This window comes from Raphanus sativus, chromosome 3, assembly GCF_000801105.2.
Source record: "Raphanus sativus cultivar WK10039 chromosome 3, ASM80110v3, whole genome shotgun sequence".
Lineage (NCBI taxonomy): Eukaryota > Viridiplantae > Streptophyta > Magnoliopsida > Brassicales > Brassicaceae > Raphanus > Raphanus sativus.
Window position 1 is genome coordinate 23,336,449 of NC_079513.1, and position 19,733 is coordinate 23,356,181.

General features: G+C 34.8%; 5 protein-coding genes across 7 annotated transcripts; all 5 read left to right on the forward strand.

The window, feature by feature from the left end:
- The first annotated feature begins 5,156 nt into the window (after nt 1-5,156).
- On the forward strand, nt 5,157-7,098 carry LOC108845988 (uncharacterized). Of its 3 annotated transcripts, none has more exons than XR_001948585.2 (3): nt 5,157-5,721; nt 6,200-6,557; nt 6,684-7,098. XR_001948585.2 is itself a non-coding variant. In XM_057004632.1 (3 exons), exons 1-3 carry the CDS (start codon nt 5,647-5,649, stop codon nt 6,756-6,758), a joined length of 378 nt encoding a protein of 125 aa, XP_056860612.1. In that variant the 5' UTR covers nt 5,157-5,646; the 3' UTR covers nt 6,759-7,098. The 3 variants fall into 3 exon arrangements, 2 of the variants coding, with proteins under 2 accessions (XP_056860612.1, XP_018474694.1); XM_057004632.1 differs by having other exon boundaries at nt 6,200-6,427; XM_018619192.1 differs by having other exon boundaries at nt 5,157-5,353; nt 6,200-6,427.
- Nucleotides 7,099-8,126: 1,028 nt separating this feature from the next.
- On the forward strand, nt 8,127-8,863 carry LOC108845975 (non-specific lipid-transfer protein 3). Its single transcript, XM_018619179.2, has 2 exons — nt 8,127-8,548; nt 8,656-8,863. The coding sequence occupies exons 1-2, from the start codon at nt 8,211-8,213 to the stop codon at nt 8,663-8,665; spliced, it is 348 nt and encodes a 115-aa protein (XP_018474681.1). The 5' UTR covers nt 8,127-8,210; the 3' UTR covers nt 8,666-8,863.
- A 3,089-nt stretch (nt 8,864-11,952) lies between these two features.
- On the forward strand, nt 11,953-13,233 carry LOC108844718 (uncharacterized). The gene has a single exon (XM_057005128.1). It carries the CDS (start codon nt 12,241-12,243, stop codon nt 13,072-13,074), a length of 834 nt encoding a protein of 277 aa, XP_056861108.1. The 5' UTR covers nt 11,953-12,240; the 3' UTR covers nt 13,075-13,233.
- A 2,283-nt stretch (nt 13,234-15,516) lies between these two features.
- LOC130510113 (uncharacterized) lies at nt 15,517-16,704 on the forward strand. The gene has a single exon (XM_057006459.1). The coding sequence runs from the start codon at nt 15,517-15,519 to the stop codon at nt 16,702-16,704; it is 1,188 nt and encodes a 395-aa protein (XP_056862439.1).
- Nucleotides 16,705-17,584: 880 nt separating this feature from the next.
- Nucleotides 17,585-19,561, forward strand: LOC108844759 (actin-12). The gene is made up of 4 exons (XM_057005129.1): nt 17,585-17,731; nt 17,809-18,202; nt 18,603-19,216; nt 19,310-19,561. The coding sequence occupies exons 1-4, from the start codon at nt 17,672-17,674 to the stop codon at nt 19,373-19,375; spliced, it is 1,134 nt and encodes a 377-aa protein (XP_056861109.1). The 5' UTR covers nt 17,585-17,671; the 3' UTR covers nt 19,376-19,561.
- Nucleotides 19,562-19,733: the final 172 nt, after the last annotated feature.

Genomic DNA, 19,733 nt, shown 5'->3' on the forward strand with positions numbered 1-19,733 from the left:
GTGAGCTGATGATGGGTTTATATATAGGAATTTTAGATGGGAAACTAGAAGTAGTTGGATTTTCATTTATATTATTCATTCCTTCTAATTTTTTCTACTAATGGGAATATTTTGTTTCTTAAAACAACAATATTAGTACTCAACATGTCCATATATGTCAGTCTGTCAGAGACAACGTAGATACCAAATACTGTGCTTTTGAGACATGCTCTGAGATATTATGTTTGGGAGAATTAAAAAGATTTTGGAATCTTCTAAACCGTAATGATAACTTTGTAAATTAGGTATATTAATCATTTATTCTGCAGTGGCAAATAGTCTATAATTATTCAGCTAGTATAGAGAGGTTCGCATAAATTTGGATACCGTCGAATTAAAAGGAACACCAACCATCAGAACTCTCCCAACTAACCCCGTCATATTCTCCATTAATTCAATTGGACCATTTTTGGTCTTGCCATAAAAGGAAAGATCTAATTATGGCCTTTTTAACTTAAATAATGTAAAATTTGTACAAGAATGTAAAATTAATTCAAAATAAAGAAAAACTTTGTACAAGCTAAGCGATAACAGTTTTTTATAGTGTTTGAATAGAGTTGAAACTACATAAAGCTTGAATTTTCCATTATCTTCTTGAAGCAAACCAACAACCTATCGGTGTGGCTTTGCACCCCACTCTCTCATTATCATTTATTAGGACATCTCCAACCCAACCCTATTTTTTACTCCAAAATAGAGTAAAAGTGAATATAGAGTAACAAATGCTTCAACTCAACTCCATATCTCACTCTATTTTGAAGTTTACTCCATAAATGGAGTAATTTATTTTTTGTTTGTTCATGACTCCATTATGGAGTGAAAAATGGAGTAGGGTTGTAGCACTTTTACTCCATATTCACTTTTACTCAATTTTGGAGGAAAAAATGGAGTTTTACATTGGAGATGCTCTTAACCGATTTTGTTTTATTGACTTCAGTGGTGGTTGTGCATTAATCGCTGTGCTACAGTGTCAAACCTACCTCCGAGTATTTCTATCCTCATTCCATATGTTACTCCAAAACAGTGTGGGAAACAGAATAATGAATAAAAAAAAAACATTACTGCATAAATAGAGTAATTTTTTTTTTGTTCATTACTCATTTTTCCACTCCATTTTAGAGCAAAATTTAGAGTGAGAATGGATATTCCCTCAAATACAGTTGTAATCCATTTTATCAGAAGCCAGTAGAACGAGCAAACCACAAATCAAAATGACAATACTTCCACAACCAAACCAACATATTTCACCATCACTATCGTCAGTTGAGTGGGCAGAACCCATATCTGCAAGGAGAAACCAAGTATGTTAGAAACAAGTCAACATCCACTACAAAAAGTACGTATTGCATCACATTAGTGGTATCAGAAAAGCAAATGATATTCATTTAATTTGTTTATTATTAAGTAATACAAAAATGTGTATATCAATATCAGTTATAGTAACTGATGTTTTAATTAATTATTTAGCATTGTTTCATAGAAACTGGTGCAAACTTTCTGTTTGTTAGCATCATTTTAAGAGAAAATGATATAAAATATGAGTTCATATTGTTTAAATAACTGATATATATATATATTAATATGTGTTAATATCACTTAGAGAAATGACATATAACTTATATCATTTAAATAAATGATGCACATTTTACATCAATAATAAAATGATACTAATATAATTCAATTAAGAAAAAGTATGTGTAAAATTTGTATAGTTTACGTAAAAACAAATTTTAGTCAAAATATTCAACATTAAATAATATTTTTGTAACAAAATAATCCTAATTTACACCATTAAAACAAATATATACCATGAATATCTTATAAAATTATATTACTTTACAAGTAATTCATAATTAATTTAGTAGTTAATATATATACACACATACATTTAAAAATAATTTAGATAAATTAATACTTAAATTAACAAACTATAACTGATAATAAATATTCAATAAATAAAAGCTTATTAAATATATCATTGTTTTAAATACATGTGTACTTTATAAAAATATCTGAATATTTAATTGAAAAATTGAATTTGAAGGAATTGGACTTTCCATCTAATCTATTAATTTAGGGATTATCTACTATTTGAAGTTCTCATTTAAATTTTGGACTCTTTCATAGTTGGTGCTAGAATATATCATGCCTCCTATACAATGCAACATACAAACTTAAATTAAACCAAATCTTAACCAACATAGATTAGTTAAACCTAACCAGTAACACTTTTATAATATTTTTGGTTAATCTCTTAATATAATTAGATCATATAAAACTGAACCACTCTTAAATAACGAGTTCCATATCATTCCAAACATAAGAGAAAAAATATCCGATTTATTTACAACGTAAGCATACAAAGACCGTCTATGCTTATGCTCATTGATCTTCCAAAAACCAAATAATTGTGGCATAGACCAACATAGGCTCATGTTCGTATCACTAACTTTACTTCCATATATTTACTTTTCACCTACATCATATCACAACATACGCAGTTATGCAAGAACATGATTTTTTTTTGTTCAAACAACCAAATAATGGTGTCATATGGTCAGTAGATTTTTTAAATATGTTTTTTTATATATTACATTTTACGAGACTATGTGTATAAGTTTTTTTTTTGAAAAAGAGCATAACTATGTGTATAAGTTAAAAAGTAAAAAGTGTGACAAGGCAAATTATTATACTAAAAATCTAATCTATTAATTTAGGGATTATCTACTATTTGAAGTTCTCATTTAAATTTTGGACTCTTTCATAGTTGGTGCTAGAATATATCATGCCTCCTATACAGTGCAACATACAAACTTAAATTAAACCAAATCTTAACCAACATAGATTAGTTAAACCTAACCAGTAACACTTTTATAATATTTTTGGTTAATCTCTTAATATAATTAGATCATATAAAACTGAACCACTCTTAAATAACGAGTTCCATATCATTCCAAACATAAGAGAAAAAATATCCGATTTATTTACAACGTAAGCATACAAAGACCGTCTATGCTTATGCTCATTGATCTTCCAAAAACCAAATAATTGTGGCATAGACCAACATAGGCTCATGTTCGTATCACTAACTTTACTTCCATATATTTACTTTTCACCTACATCATATCACAACATACGCAGTTATGCAAGAACATGATTTTTTTTTGTTCAAACAACCAAATAATGGTGTCATATGGTCAGTAGATTTTTTAAATATGTTTTTTTATATATTACATTTTACGAGACTATGTGTATAAGTTTTTTTTTTGAAAAAGAGCATAACTATGTGTATAAGTTAAAAAGTAAAAAGTGTGACAAGGCAAATTATTATACTAAAAATGAAAGAAGATTAAATACAAACTAATAACAAGTACAACACAAATTATAACACTATTAAATTCTATATATATTTAATAAAATATTATATATGTCTAATATGTATATATTATATATATATGTTACACAAAATATATATAATATTATATACACATATTATATATACCATATATTATTAATTGAAATTTGACAAATCAATTTCCGCCCTTTAGGGCGGGTCCTAATCTAGTTATTGTTCAATCAAAGATTTTTACTTATTCTTTGAAATTCTTGTGTTATTGGATTTACCGATTTTCGAGTTTCATTAAATGTTTCTATTATTCAATTTTTGGTGAATTGTGTGGTAATTTTATCTGAATGGAATTCAATGGAAAACTTCCTAAAAATTTGTGAAAAACCAATTCTTTACCTAGAGATTTGAAGATGTTTTTTATTGTTTATATATCAGATATATATTATTGATCATTATAATATGATATATTTGAAAACATAATTTTAAAATTTTAAAATATGTTATTATCTAGACAAATGATTATAAAACACATTATCGTAGTTTATGTTTCTATAAAACTGGTTGATTTATAAATAGCTATATATTTACAATACATGGTTAGCTCGACTATTACTATTCTCATTAGTCAAGTTTTTTTTTCCCCAAATTGAAAATATATTATTTAAAGTCCGAAGTCCAAAAGAAACAAGGCAGAAGCCCAGAACCTTACAAAATACACAAAGCCCAACAAAGCAAACGGGCCATGACAACAAAAAACAGCAAATGGGCCACAGCCCAACAACCAGAGTCCCACCGACACTTTGGGAACTGCTCTAGCGGAAATCACGGCGAGGCGCAGGATCAGACACGTGGAAGGATCTACTCCGTTCACGCAACACGCGTCTTCACCGCTTCAACCCGCTCGCCACCGCTGCAACTCGTCCGCCTCCGACGCTACACCGCCGGAGCCACACCAAAGAACACTTCGTTCGTCGGAGCTCATAAACTATCAAGCCTCCTAATGAACCCATCACCGTTCTCCACCGCAATCTCTTCACGCCGGAGTTTTCATCGAACCTCGAGATCTCCTCCGACTTTGAATCGCTTCAAACCCTAGACGCGTGAATCAAGAACCATCGTCCACTCACCGGAAGACTTCACCGGCTAACAAACCTTTACTTCAAGAGAGCATCATCGAGCTTCCCCCGAGATCTCCTCCCACAACCTCACCAACCACAACTTCAACCTCACCGTGGAGCATAACCGAGCCTCCACCACTTCTACAAGCTAGAGCCGACTGCTCCCCTTGACGGAAAGGGCCACAACGGCAAACCAAGGCCAACCGTCCACTCTAAGAGAGAGGCAACGACGGAAAGGAGAGGAAAAGAAACCTAAACAGCTTAATACGATGGGGAAACCCGACCGACGGTGGCTAAAGGAGCCCACTCCGTCAACCGAAAAAAATTCTCACAGCGGAAATCTCTCTCTTCTCTCGCTTCTCTTCTCTCGTTTTCTCGCATTAGTCAGGTTTTTTATTCAATTTTTTCTTAAATGATTTTCTTTTTTTTTATATAAACTAAAAATGAATAAAGTTTTTGTTTGTCAAATTACTATAAACTTTTTCTCTTCATGCGGCCCAACTGCCCCTAACCAAAGTAACAAACTAGCGGTAAAGATTTTACGCGCACGCTTTCACGTTTCCGGGAACCAAAAAAAACTAAAAATTTGAATTAAAATATGAAATATTAGCTGTCGAACAACGACGTCATATCGATTCACTTTCCCGCCACCTCTATCTATCTCTCTTTCACCGTCTTCTTCTTCTCCCAGAAACCCTAGTTCACAGAAACCCTAGACTGAAAATTGCTCGTTTTCTTTGTCTGTGAGGATGGTATCGCTAAGCTGTAAAAGTAGTACCACATGCTAATTCAGGATTTGATCTCGCGTGGAAAGAGTTTCATTCAATCTTCACCGGCAGAAACCCAGGTCTGTGGTCTCTCTGTTATTCGTTTCGGATGAATCTGTAAGTAACTTTTGTGGGTTTTATCATGTTTGGTTAGTCGTTGAATAAAAATCTGTACTTTACCCAATTTGACCAGCCATTGTTGTTTACTTTCTCTCTGTATGATGCTGATAGGTGAGAGTTTGTTGTTTTCTTGATTGTTTGATGTATATTGATTGATGGTAATGGATTATATTGAATGAGATGGGATATTGAATCTGAGGAAATGATTCAATTACTGATGGTAATGGCCAAGTTTCTTAAGGTGTAGTTAACAATGTCTCCGATGATCAATCCAAACTCAGGACTGAATATTCTGTTCCTCAGACTGCCTTCTTTAAAGAGATTCATTGTAAGTCGCATTTGCACGACTTTTATCACATTAGAAATTCGAGTTTCCTGCATGTCTTCTCTTTTTCTTGCTATATATGCAATGAGACATTGGTGACAAAGGGAACAATCCATATCCACTTCTTAATCATCTGATCATGGTGACTTTACAAGGGCTACTATCTTACTGAGTCATTAGAAGTTATCTCTTCTCTTTGAGATTTAGTCCGAAAAGATAAACAACTTTCTCGCTTGTTGGCTTGTTCATCAAATATTTTCATGTACTCTTGAGTTATATTCTTTTTGTTTGATATAAAGTGTTACATCACCGTTTAGGACTGTTGGATTATATGAATATGGAATCTAAAATTTCTCAGCATTTCTCTTATGTCTGGTTTGGCAAAGAAAACTAATTAGGGGATCTATCCCTATTCATTTTGCTGGACTACATAATTTTAGTCTCTGTGTTACGATTGGCTGATCTTGTGTTGATATCTCAGGTAACAAGTGAAGCCAGCAGCAGTCAACAGCAAGTCCCTCCTGCATTCAAGAACTTTTCAATGTCGCAAAAGGACATAACTCTTGATGAGCTTGTGAAGGACAACTGGCTGTGCCCCACAAGAGACTGTAACACTGGACTTACTATAAAATCTCTTCTTGACCTGCGCAGTTGTTTCAGGGACTATGAAGTTCCTTCAAGCGAGGTTTGCAATGAAGCTGGAGTAAAGGTCTCTGCATTCTGAAGAAAATTTGATTGGATTCACATAATTTTTTTAATCACATATATGTTAGGTGCTGATTTCGATCTGATGCGTTGTATTCTAGCACTTGTTTCCAGGCGGATTTGTGTCCAAACAAGTACTGCCTCAAAAACTTGTTATCTCAAAGGGCACACGAATAGCTTCTTTAGATTTTCCCTCAACCCTAATGGATTTGAGTTTGATATCAATAGTATGTAACTTTCTGATCACGTAAACTTTGCAGGATGATAGAGTGTGCTCTCGTTGTGGGAAGTCATGGCCTTTGGGTAGAGTTACCACTTACCACAGCAGTGAATGATCATGAGGAGGAAACCAATGCTCAAGCCACAGCCTTAAGTTCTAATAAAAAGAACACCTAGGAGCCAAAGAGACTTAGCTGAAAACATTTCTTCTCAAGCTTCCTTAGCCTTGAGTAGTGGTACCACTTGGAGAAGGTACACTATGAGAAGGTACACTGCGAGAAGAGTAACTCGTAGCGTTGCACACTTGATGGATATTTTGATGCCTGCTACTGTGTCTAAACATCACTGGCAATTTGTCTGCTCTAATGTTTTCTCCTGTGGAACACTGATGGAGTTCAAACTCTTTGGTTTTAAGCCTACCATATATTTAAATTGAAAATCAGAGAATTTGTTTTCTTTTGAATTTTAATTTTAATTTATATAACCGAACTTTCAAAAGTAAAAAAAAAATGTTTCTTTTGACTTCCATTTATATTTTTAATGGTGACACTAGATTTTGATCCTTTTTTTTTTTGAAAATGCACTAGATTAATATGTTTTGTAATAAGTATCTATTTTATTGACAACACAAATAATGAACATATAATTATGTAAAACTATTAAAAAAATTGTATTGAATTTTTTGTTATATAATTAAAATAATTTATTATAAAAATACAAATGATTATAGAACTATATGAAATCTTTGTTTAATAGAAAACCAATACTTGTAATTTACATAACGTAGACAAATCTTTAATTGAAATATGAACGTGGTCCAATGGATTCGGAGAGTGTGTCCCTGCTAGTTGAGAGTGTTGTGCGGTTTGATGTTTGATACACGTGTCCCTCAGTTACAAAGTTGCATTAATTGGACGGTATTAAATTCTTAAACACAATACGGCTAATAGTTGACAAGTGATCGAGTAATAGAACACCACCATCTCCTACCTTTTCTACCTATTTACATATAGACGAAAATAAGTTGCGTAGTATAATAGATATCTGATAAAAAGAACGATTTCTGTATTACACTTAGCTGATAAATTGATTATGTCCCTTACACATAGCATCGATCGAAATGAACGGTGTTGTAATATCACTTGCATAGTACACACATATAGCTGATAAGTGAGAAGTTCTAATTGTTATGTATAGTGTTGAAGATCATGCTTAGCTTACTACTTAAATCGTCTAAATAATTCAAAACATGATATGTTAAATTAAGAAATTATGCAACATAAAAATAAAACTAGATATATTGATGTTTATAGTACATTTACATACTAAACAATGTGGTAGTAATGTTTACATATGACGGAAGAACAAATTCTTTTCGCAACTAGTAGAAGAAAGTAAATGCATTCCAACGGCCAACAAACCCTGCTTAGTCACTATTTTTGTGATCTAACTTCATATTTAAACCCATCATCAGCCTCTTCAGTTCTCATATCAAACAACAAAACATAAGTAGAGACAAATATTCATATTTTTATCACAAAAATAAAGAAAGAAAAGCAAACACACAAATGGCTTTGGCTCTGAGGTTCTTCACTTGCATTGTTCTGACAGTGTGCATTGTTGCATCAGTAGATGCAGAAATCTCATGTGGCACAGTGGCAAGTAGCTTGGCTCCATGTGCCAACTATCTATCGAACGGTGGGGAGGTTCCGCCTCCGTGCTGTGCTGGAGTCACTAAGTTGAATGGCATGGCTCAAACCACACCAGACCGTCAACAAGCATGCAAATGCCTACAGTCCGCTGCAAAGAGCGTTGCTGGTCTTAACCCAAGTCTAGCCGCTGGTCTTCCTGGAAAGTGCGGTGTTACCATTCCTTATCCCATCTCCATGAGCACTAACTGCGACACGTAAATTTTTATTTCCTTCTTACTCGTTTAAACACTTGATCTAGATGGAGGCCGTGATTTAATTCTTCTGGATGATCTAACTTGTATTGATTTTTTTGTTGTTGCAGCGTCAAGTGAAGTGGAAGTTTAATTATATCAGCATGTGTATGGAGAGTATGGTTTAGCATAAATAAAATAAACACACGTCTATGGACGCTGCTATCACACTACGCCTTTGTCCTATGGTTTTCCTAAGTTGTATCTTAATATGTTTGAGATATGATGATATCATTGTAATCCTATGAATCTAATATATATTAGCATAACTTATATCCAGTACTGACGGGGGACTGTATATATAGAGTTTAACTGAGATTGGCAAGAAGAAATCGTGAAAACTGTTAGTTATTAAAATACAATGATACATTCATTGGGCTAACCATCACGAATACAATTAAAATTAACAACTCTACTCTTCTGAATTTGGTATATATATTAAGTATATGACTCACCATCAAGGTATATTATACTCACATGGGATCATGTGACAGAGATAAATCAAGTGAATCAACAACAAAACATACTGTATTGGTTTCGGAAAATATCAAATGGCAAAATAAAGATTGTTCGGTTTGTTTATACAGCCACAACGATCTATACTAGAATCCACAGTTCCATACTCTGTTCTTGTGTGCATATACACTATTTTGAGAGACCTAAGAAAAGTTGCGCAAGTTCGTCCCCAGGACCCCAGCTGTGTATGTAGCCCTTCTATCGACGTGTTGCCATAGCCCATTTGGAAATATTGGTTTCAATGGGCCAAAACTCGTTATGTGCTTCTATAAGTATTCTGTATACATATATATAAAAACACTTTTTTTTTTCTTCCCAATACCGGATATCATTTCCAAATAAAAACTCATGAGGTTAGAGTTTACAACAAAGATAATTGAAGCTTACATAGAAAACAGAATCGAAATTTTAAATATAATGTGAAACTCTTGTGAAGCAGAAATCTGAACCCCTCTCAAGCTTGAAATCTGTCAAACCAAATAGACAAATAAGACTCTTCAGGCCGATGATTTGAAGCATAGCTGTGATTTTTTTCCCTGTCAAGACCAAAAGTTTTGCCCTCACTTGAAGTTGCACCTCCCGCACAATCAGCTCCGGGGATTTATTTATTCCAGCATGTAGACGAGAGTTTCTTTCTCTCCATGTGAAATAAACAGCTGCTTGGAATACTAACTTCAGAATGGTTTTAAGCTTCTTACCCATTGTAGTCGAGATGAGCCAAGGTACAATCTCTTCCAAAGCGGTGGGGAAAGCGAGTCTGAGTTTTGACAACAGAACTCTCCACACGGCGCTAGAGAAATCACAGTCAAAGAACAAATGATGGGACGTCTCTGTCTCTTGACCACTGAAGAGACATTCTTCAGGAACCAGTAGACCCCAAGATCTTAGTCTGTCCCGAGTAATCGTTCTTTCTTTTAAAAGAAGCCAGTGATACGCCCTGGATCGAGCACCGACCTATTTGGTTCATGGACACGGCCCAAGGTGGCGACCTTGTCGACCAGCTAGACATAGCCGAGGTTTTCTCATCAGATTATGCCAATTCCCTTATCATCTATGCAATCTTGGATGAGCTGAATACTCAAGTGAGCTGGAGTGACACTATAACGGACGAACTGAGCTGGACTAACACTCACCCGGACGAGCTGAGCAAGTTGGTTCGATCTTCCGAGCTGGTTCGACCACCAAACCACCCGAGAAGCAACACAGACATACATTCATTGTTCGAAGCATATCTTCTAAACCATGATGTTTCTTCGCGTGAAACCACTTGGAGAATGTGCTCAACTCAATTATGGAACTCCTCGAAGAAGAATCAGATCAAACGGAGTTCAGATGAGGGAGTTATGCCATGTACAAATCAGGTGATGTTAAGTTCTCGCGAATTTAGACATGTGTGGATCGTCCCGCGTGTGTCCATATCCTTCCCAGCATGGTGTGCACGACCTGATCATCACTGCATGAACCTGGACACTCCATGAACCTGGACAGTCAATGAATCTTGCCAAGTCTCCCTCAATTTCCGAACTTTGACTAGTCTTGGTCAATTTTATATTTCCTATGTCTTGTTTTCATCATTTCTATTTTCAATGTTGTCTTTCCCCACATATTTCTTTATGTATCTTTGACTCACAAACCTTATAAATATATGAGGATCCCATGAATAAAAAACACATTGATTTTTCCTTTCTTTTGAGATTTTCTCTCTTTGTTCTTGGTTGAACATTTTTTAGTTTCTTGGTGAGGTTATCTCCAAGTCTCGATCCTTCTTTTGTTGGACCGGTGCGTCACATCCGGCAACGATCGAAGTCTGGTAGTATCATTGGACCTTTCCGCATCCCATTGTGTCACCATTCATCCCACCAGTTCTCTATCCTTCCGGATCAGAGTCCATATCATCCGTACCGAAAGAGTGATCCCGATTTTGGTTCTATCAGCCAGACTATGAAAGAATGTTTCGGAATCTTTTTACCAAATCACACCACCTTGTGCCAAGATACCATAGGTGGGGGTGGGGGGGGGGATTTAAAAGAAGCCAGACTATATAAAAACACTTTTTGTCGTTCTAATAATTTAAAAACCACCGATGACACGAAAGAATCGAATCAAGAGGGGGAATTAAACAGCTAAAATGAGTTTGTGGGCGACGGTTGTCTAACCATTGGCTCTGTCTATTTATTATCTTATCCAGTCATATGTTCTGTGTTCCCCTCGTGGCGCCTCCAATTATTATTCCTCACAAAGCCTAACTTTAAAAAATTTGTTTTATATTTGCTCTGAATAATTTCTTTCCCTCTTGCCAGTTTATTCTACCACCAACACAAGATTTTACCAATCCTCCCCCAGCCATTCATGATATTGTTACCCATATATATTTTGTTGCAATTTAACCCGTTTTTATAGAACACTAATTGTTGAGAGGAAATCATTTCATCTTAAGATGATTACCAAAAAAAAAAACGAAATCATTTCATATAGCTGCAAAACGTTTAAAATAGTTCTCAAACTTTCTTTTCCAAAGTAGTGGCATGCGTCATTTGAACTATTTTCTTTTACTAAAATTTATCATCATTGTAAAAAAAAAATCGTTTACAAGAAAAAACGTTTTATCATTAAGCTTCTCGTTATCATCTACTAATCAAATACAGTATAGTATATCATATCAAGTCAAATACATATAAGCTTTAAATAATTTAAAATCTATAACAATACAATACATAAACTTTATTTTTGAACTTACAATATATAAACTTTTAAACAAATGAATAACTGTTTAAGTACAAGATGTGAAAAAGGCAAAAAAGAACATTAAAAAGTGTACCTTAATTTCTCTTTTTTTTTTTCTTCAAAATCTTGCGTTAAAGGCACCAAGAGCCGGTCCTTTTGTGCCAAGTATTACAAGGAACCCAACTTGTGAACCTAAATTGCTTTGAAAGAGAAGTTATCTATCTATATCACACACACACACACATACACAAACCTATCTTTCTCTTTCAATCTGCTTACCATCAAGGCAAGTTTCCATCTTCTGCGCTCCTCTAACAATATCAATTACATCTAAAAATATCTCTTGTTTCCAAAATCTTTTCAACACATTTTGGTTTCATTGTCTTCATGTGATGTGAGAATTTTGGGTTAGAAAGATGAAGACTATAAGTGGGCTAGGGATAGGGCTGAGTTTGGTGTTTGTGTTTCTTCTCTTAGCACTTGTTGCAGAAATCTATTACCTTCTGAGATGGAAGAAGCACACGCAGCGCATCATAAGCCAAGAGAGCCAAGAAGAAGAACAACAAGCTGGGTACGCTAAGGAACTCATCCAGCTCTTCTGCTTCAAAAACCATCAATCTTTACATGCCAACCATGGCGGAAGAGAGGCGGAAATCTCGAGGACTCAAGATTTAGAGTTAGGGTTGATGAAACACGTGGGTGGTGCAGGAGGAGAAGTAGGGTTTGAAGCAGAGCTCATGAAGCTTCATAACCAGAGGTTTCTCTTCACAATCATTGAAGAGACAAAAGCAGATTTGGAATCTGATGATGAGACATCAAGAAGACTGAGTGATGTTCCGGTTGGAGTAAATGACTGTACTACCCCTGGTTTCACTCCTCTGGCTTCTCCCTGTACACTGAAGTCATCATCTCCTTTGGAGTCTTACTCACACCATGGATTCAATCCTCTGTTCGAGACAGAGGAAGAGCTTGAGTTTAACAAGTTCTTCAGGTCGTCTTCTTCTTCGCCTCCTCCGAAGTTTAAGTTCATGAGGGATGCTGAAGAGAAGCTGAGGAGGAGAGTGGCTGAAGAAGCTAAAAGGAGAGAGCAGGCAGAGGGTTCTTTTATGAAGTTCTTGAAACCTGAGATGATGAATAGAGAGAAGAAACAGAGTAGTCAAGAATCTGATGAGACGGTGTCGTTTTCTATTTCTTCTTCATCAGGGACAAAACTCATAACGCTAGACCAGAGATCCACACTGGTTGTTTAGTGTTGGAACTCTCATGCTCTGCTCGATAATTTTTTTTTTTTGGTTGAAATTTCGTAAAAAGAATTTCAATTTTAATTGTGTGAATTATCTTTGTTTTCTCTCATTCTGATTCTTTTGGGATCGATTTCTTCGGTATATATCAATCTGAAAATGTTTGCAGATGCGTCTTTTAATTTGGCTCGAGAAAGAAATTTGAGCTAGAAATTGGCTATGAAATTTTGTATTGTTCCTCTTAACCAGAAAAATTCGTAATTTGTATAGTGTTTTGGAAAATAAATTAAAAATCTTCTTAGAACTTAGATAAACTTGTATTAATGATTCAATTCTTTACGGCGCCACAAATTTGAAATTTTCAGTTACATCTAAGTTATTTTACTCTAACAGTCCGATTAAAATATTTCAAGTAAACGATAAAAAAGTCCAATGGCTTTTTTTTTTTAAATTAAAGGAGTGCAATGTTTTTTTTGGTAAAAAAAAGAAGAAGTGCAATGTTGTTAATAATTCAAATTTTAAACTTGTGTTAATAATTCAATTTCTTTTTGTATGCTTTTAAGCCCGTAAATTATGGCACAATACTTCTGATTACTATTTACTACTTAACTAGATTCAGATAATGTTGTATATACATAAATTTTATGTATATGATTTATTTACGTTTTTACTTATATTAAATTAGTAAGAGGTCAGAGATTATTACATATATAACTAAATTAGTGTGGACATATAAATCAAATAATCATTGTTATTTACAATCATTTTATAATAAATATAATCTAAATAATAAAATATAAAATATAATTTATTTTAAATGATATATATACATATATATATGTATGTAATCTAATATTTATTAAATAAGACGTCTTACTCTTATAATTTTATGAATATTTTTGTATCTTGTTATAAATAAAAATTAAACTATCCATCACAAATTTTTAAAGTGAGATTTTTAAAAAGTTTATTAATTTATATTTTTTAAAAAAATATACAAATATAACATATATAGAAAAATTGAAATTTTTATTGTTTGGTTAATTCAATTGTCTAATTTATTTTAGTAATATTAATATAAAAAAAATGATAAAAGATATATAAATTATTATCAATATTTATTATTTTAAATCTTTATTATCTTATATATTTTGATCAGATTAGGTAATTCTATATGTTTTATTTAAGAAAATAGTAAAGAATATTTTTAATTTAATAATTCATTATATGATTAGGTTAATAAAAAATATACTATATATTTAGACTTTAGATGGACTAACTTATTTTTTCTAAGGATTTTAAAACTAATTCTTGTGATGACACGTGTCTATGGTTCAAAAGTTGTAATGTTTATTTTTAATATATATATATTGGATTTTGATGCTTTCTACTTGATAAAAAATGCAAATAAAACATGAAACTGTATATATTTAGACTACTTGAATGGATTATATAAGCTTGTAAGAAAAGAGGAAAATTGTATACATTTTGTGTTGTCTGAACTAGAAAAATTCATGGCATCACGCGATGTATCGCCGAAAGGTTTGTTTCATTAGTAATCATAATCTGAACCTCGACTAGTTTTCAAGTTAAAGGTATCGTTTATGCCAAAAGGTCTTGTTGGACCACATTACTACTTGTCAAAATACTTTATTACTGGTGAGCGACGTTTTTTCTCGTCAGAAAATCTATCAATTTCAATCACTATACAAAAACGGGTTTTAAAATGCGTATGCTTGAATATATTGTACGACAAGTAATTCAAAGCTACTACCCAGATGAGTAAAGCACTTTAAGTGCATGGAACATGTAGACAAACAATTATCGTTACATGTATTTAGAATGAAATATCTTTTAACTCGCAACAAATGAATTCTTCTTATTTTCAAAAAAAAAAACAAATGAATTCTTCTGGATGTATAAACCATGTATGTATAAAGAGCAACTCAAAATGTATTATGCTAAAGTACATATACATACATATACATATTTATGCGCTTGAAAAAATGCAAGCATACGTATCTATATACAATTAGTCAATTAGTATATTAGTAGAATACATTAAACATACTGTCATACGTATATATGTACGTATAACGTATTCTATGACAACTGGAAACATGGCGACACGTGAAGGAAGAACCAAACTCAAAGAGACAGGAAAAGCGAAGGGGTCCGAGAACACACGTCAACATCGTTGGCCTCATCTTAGTTACAATTTCAAAATTCGCGTTGGATACTGGAGCCCAACTTTACCATAATTAACTATGATTCGTTTGGTAATCCTTGAATAAAGTATATGTGTTTTGTTTGATAATGGGACTGTAGTGTGTGATTTGCCTCTTTGGGAGGGATTTGCTTAAAGCTAACTTGGGGAAGGCTATAGGAAATGGGCAAACAACAAAGCTATGGCAGGATGCTTGGATCTCCCTAAATGATCAAACGAAACCTATGGGACCCATCAAGGAAGACGACCTGGACCTACGGGTATCAGACATCTTAACATCCGATCTACAGTGGAACAAAAAGAGAATAGAGGAACTCTTACCATTGTACGCTGAGAAGATTCAGGGTCTACAACCGAGCTTGAAGGGGATGGAAGACACCTATATTTGGCAGCCGCTGGCAACAGGAGTGTACACAACACGATCAGGCTACAACTCTGCTGTCGGAGAAGCACAGCCTAGAAATGAAACCAGCAACATCAACTCGCAAGATTTTCACTGGATTAAAGACTTATGGGCCAAGGAGTACTCACCAAAACTGAAAGTCTTTGTGTGGTCCATCATCCAGGGAGCAATACCACTAGGAGAAAATCTGCAGAAGAGAGGTATGGGGTTAGACGTTTGGTGCCCCCATTGCAAGGAACCAGAAACCCCATTACATACCTTCTTTCTCTGTGAATTTGCGAGTAAAGTCTGGGCAAACATCCCGTTGAAGGAGACAGTTCACATAGCTGTAGGAGATTCTTTCAAAGTTGCAATCACCCGGTTCCGCCAGGCTATATGTCTCCCCCCAGTAGGGGTCTCGACAGATATTATGCCTTGGATTTGCTGGTCAATCTGGAAGGACCGCAACTCCCGCCTCTTTGAGAATCGAGGATCAACACCTGAGGAGATAGCAATAAGAGGGATCAGGCTAGCGAGAGAATGGAACCAAGCACAACAAGCAAATGAGAAAAAGGAGAAAAACTTACCTCGAGTGGACAATCAACAGAGACAACCGACGACGAATCTGATTGAATGTCGAACAGATGCGGCTTGGAATAAAGGAAAGAAGAGGGCAGGTCTGGCTTGGGTCTTCAACGGCCTACCAAACACTCTCCAGAGAAGTGGATCGACGACACAGGATTTCGTCACTTCCCCCTTGATCGCGGAAGCACTTGCGATTCGATCAGGGCTTTGCATGGCGGCAACGATGGAGCTCCCAAAGCTCAAAGTTTGCTCCGACAGCTCAACGCTCATAGCAGCAATCAACAACAAGTACCAGATGAAGGAAATTGTGGGTATCGTCAGAGACATCCAAGAAATCTCCTCTGGTTTCGATTTCATTAGTTTCACGCATATCTCTCGTAAGAACAATGGAGAGGCAGACTCTCTTGCTAAACAGGCCTTAGGGCTTTCTCTTTGTAATATTTAACCCATGTGGGCCGACATTGCCGTTTGGGCTTTATTTAAGTAATTTCGTGACAAAAAAAAAAAAAAAAAAAAAAAAGGGACTGTAGTGTGTGAGTTAGCATTTTTATTGGAATTATAATACAAGCATAAAAAGGAAATTAATTAAAAAGTAAGAGACGAAGTGAAGAAGGATTTTTAAATGAGTTTTCTTTTTGTGGAGAAATTCTACGAGATGTGCAGGGGCGGATGCAGAAAGACGGGGGCACAAATTTTATTTCTTTATATCAAGTTATAGAATTAGGAAGCATTTATTTTACTGATAATAATTACCGAAGGAAAATAAAAAAATAGATGGAGGCACTTGACCCCGTTCCTCCCCACCTGCGTCCGCCACTAGAGATGTGTATTTACACATACTAGTTCAATCTTTTAAAATAACTTAAATTTATTTATGTAACTAAATTATATTAAAATATTAATATAGTTTTTGTTTGAAAAATTATTAGAGGTTCTAAGCAATAATGATGTTTTATAACATCTTCTAATGCTCTGTCATAATTAATAATTAAACATGCAGACAAACAACAACAGAATACAAAGATGCCAATTTCAAGAACCATAAGAAAAATAAGTATATGTCCATGACACATGAATGTGGTTATTTGTTACGTCACGGTTATCATCTTAATAATCTCACGGCTCAATGATCCATATTTCCCTATTCAACAACGAGTATCCACTAACCCGATTCTTCCGGCGAACCAGGACTAAAACGGCCATTCTCGTTCAGGTTAGGCTGTAAAATATTCCCTTACCCAAAATAGGCGAACACGTGTTGTCACACTCTTACATATAGGTTCCAGCTAAAAACTAACGGCCAAGAACTGTTTGCATTGGAGCGATATAACGAGAAGCTCCTTTGTTCTATTCAGAAATTCTGAACCCATTCAGGGACGAGGCGTTTCAGGATCCATTTTTGTGATTGAAGAATGGCCGACGGGGAAGACATTCAACCGCTTGTTTGTGACAATGGAACTGGAATGGTTAAGGTAACGTTTCTCTAGATGACATGTGTTACATGACTATGTACTATAAAATACGTACTAATAATAAGATATGTGTTTAGGCCGGATTTGCAGGTGATGATGCACCAAGAGCGGTCTTCCCGAGCATTGTTGGCCGTCCTCGTCACACGGGTGTTATGGTTGGGATGGGACAAAAAGATGCTTATGTTGGAGACGAGGCTCAGTCAAAACGTGGTATCTTGACTCTCAAGTACCCTATTGAGCATGGTATCGTCAACAATTGGGATGATATGGAGAAAATTTGGCATCACACTTTCTATAACGAGCTTCGTGTTGCCCCTGAAGAACATCCGGTTCTCTTAACCGAAGCTCCACTTAATCCCAAGGCTAACCGTGAGAAGATGACTCAGATCATGTTTGAAACATTCAACACTCCTGCTATGTATGTTGCCATTCAAGCTGTTTTGTCACTCTATGCTAGTGGCCGTACAACTGGTTAGTCACATACTACATTATTTTCGAACATTTACAATGCTTCATCTATTAGCTTTCCGTTCAATTGATTTAATATTGATTGATACTAAGTCTAGGCATTCGGGTTTTCGATTTAGTTTGTTTTTGAGGTTTTATGAAAATCTTGCTTTAGCTTGAACCAAATTTGTTTTGGATGATAAACTATAAACAATTAGTTTTTTTTTTTAATTATATTGATTTTATATACCTTCCAAATAATTTTAGATATATAAAGTAGCATCGAAATAAAAAATAAATTATTTATTTGGTACATCTGTTTCGGTTTGGTTAAAACATTGTTATGTACTACTAGATTTAAAGAAAATTTGGTATCATTTCCATTTGAAAATTTTGATGGTCCTTTTGCAAAATGTTTTATTAGGTATTGTATTGGACTCTGGAGATGGTGTGAGCCACACTGTACCGATCTACGAGGGTTATGCTCTCCCACACGCAATACTACGTCTTGATCTAGCGGGGCGTGACCTCACGGACTACCTCATGAAAATTCTAACAGAGCGCGGTTACTCATTCACCACAACTGCTGAACGTGAAATCGTTAGGGATATGAAAGAGAAGCTTTCCTACATTGCTCTAGACTACGAACAAGAGCTAGAGACTTCCAATACAAGTTCTTCCGTAGAAAAAAGCTTCGAGCTTCCTGATGGACAAGTGATAACCATTGGTGCAGAGCGGTTCAGGTGTCCAGAAGTTCTGTTTCAGCCGTCAATGATCGGGATGGAAAATCCAGGAATCCATGAAACCACATATAACTCTATCATGAAATGTGATGTGGATATTAGAAAAGATTTGTATGGCAACATTGTGCTAAGTGGTGGAACCACAATGTTTGGTGGCATTGGTGATAGAATGAGTAAAGAGATTACAGCTTTGGCTCCTAGTAGTATGAAGATTAAGGTCGTGGCTCCACCTGAGAGGAAGTACAGTGTTTGGATAGGTGGTTCTATATTGGCTTCGCTTAGTACTTTCCAGCAGGTGAAATTATAACTTAGCTAAAATTTTCTATTCGATCTCAATATTAACAGTTATAGTATTTTGTTTCCGATATAAACATTGTTGTGTTTACAGATGTGGATTGCAAAGGCAGAATATGATGAATCAGGACCATCAATTGTGCATAGGAAGTGCTTCTAATCACACTTCATAAAAGCACCAAAGGAAGATTGGAGTAAAAGATAAAAACACATTTGAGCTTCTTTTTTACAGCCTACTACCAATTGCCGGTTTTTTTTATTCACATTTCTTCACCCAAATTGTTCTTTGTAATTTTGATTTGAAGCAACTGAACTCAAAGAAAAAAAATTCAATTTCTTCATTAAATTATTCATCACCAATTTATTTCTTTTATATTCTTTTTGATTTTGAGTACACTATTTGTCAAAGTAGATACTTAATTTCTATTGATATTTTTCTCCTATGCAAACCCAACTTTCAAAATTTGCCTCACCCATTGTGCTAGCAGATTTAGAGAATTTATCAAGCAACTCTTCAA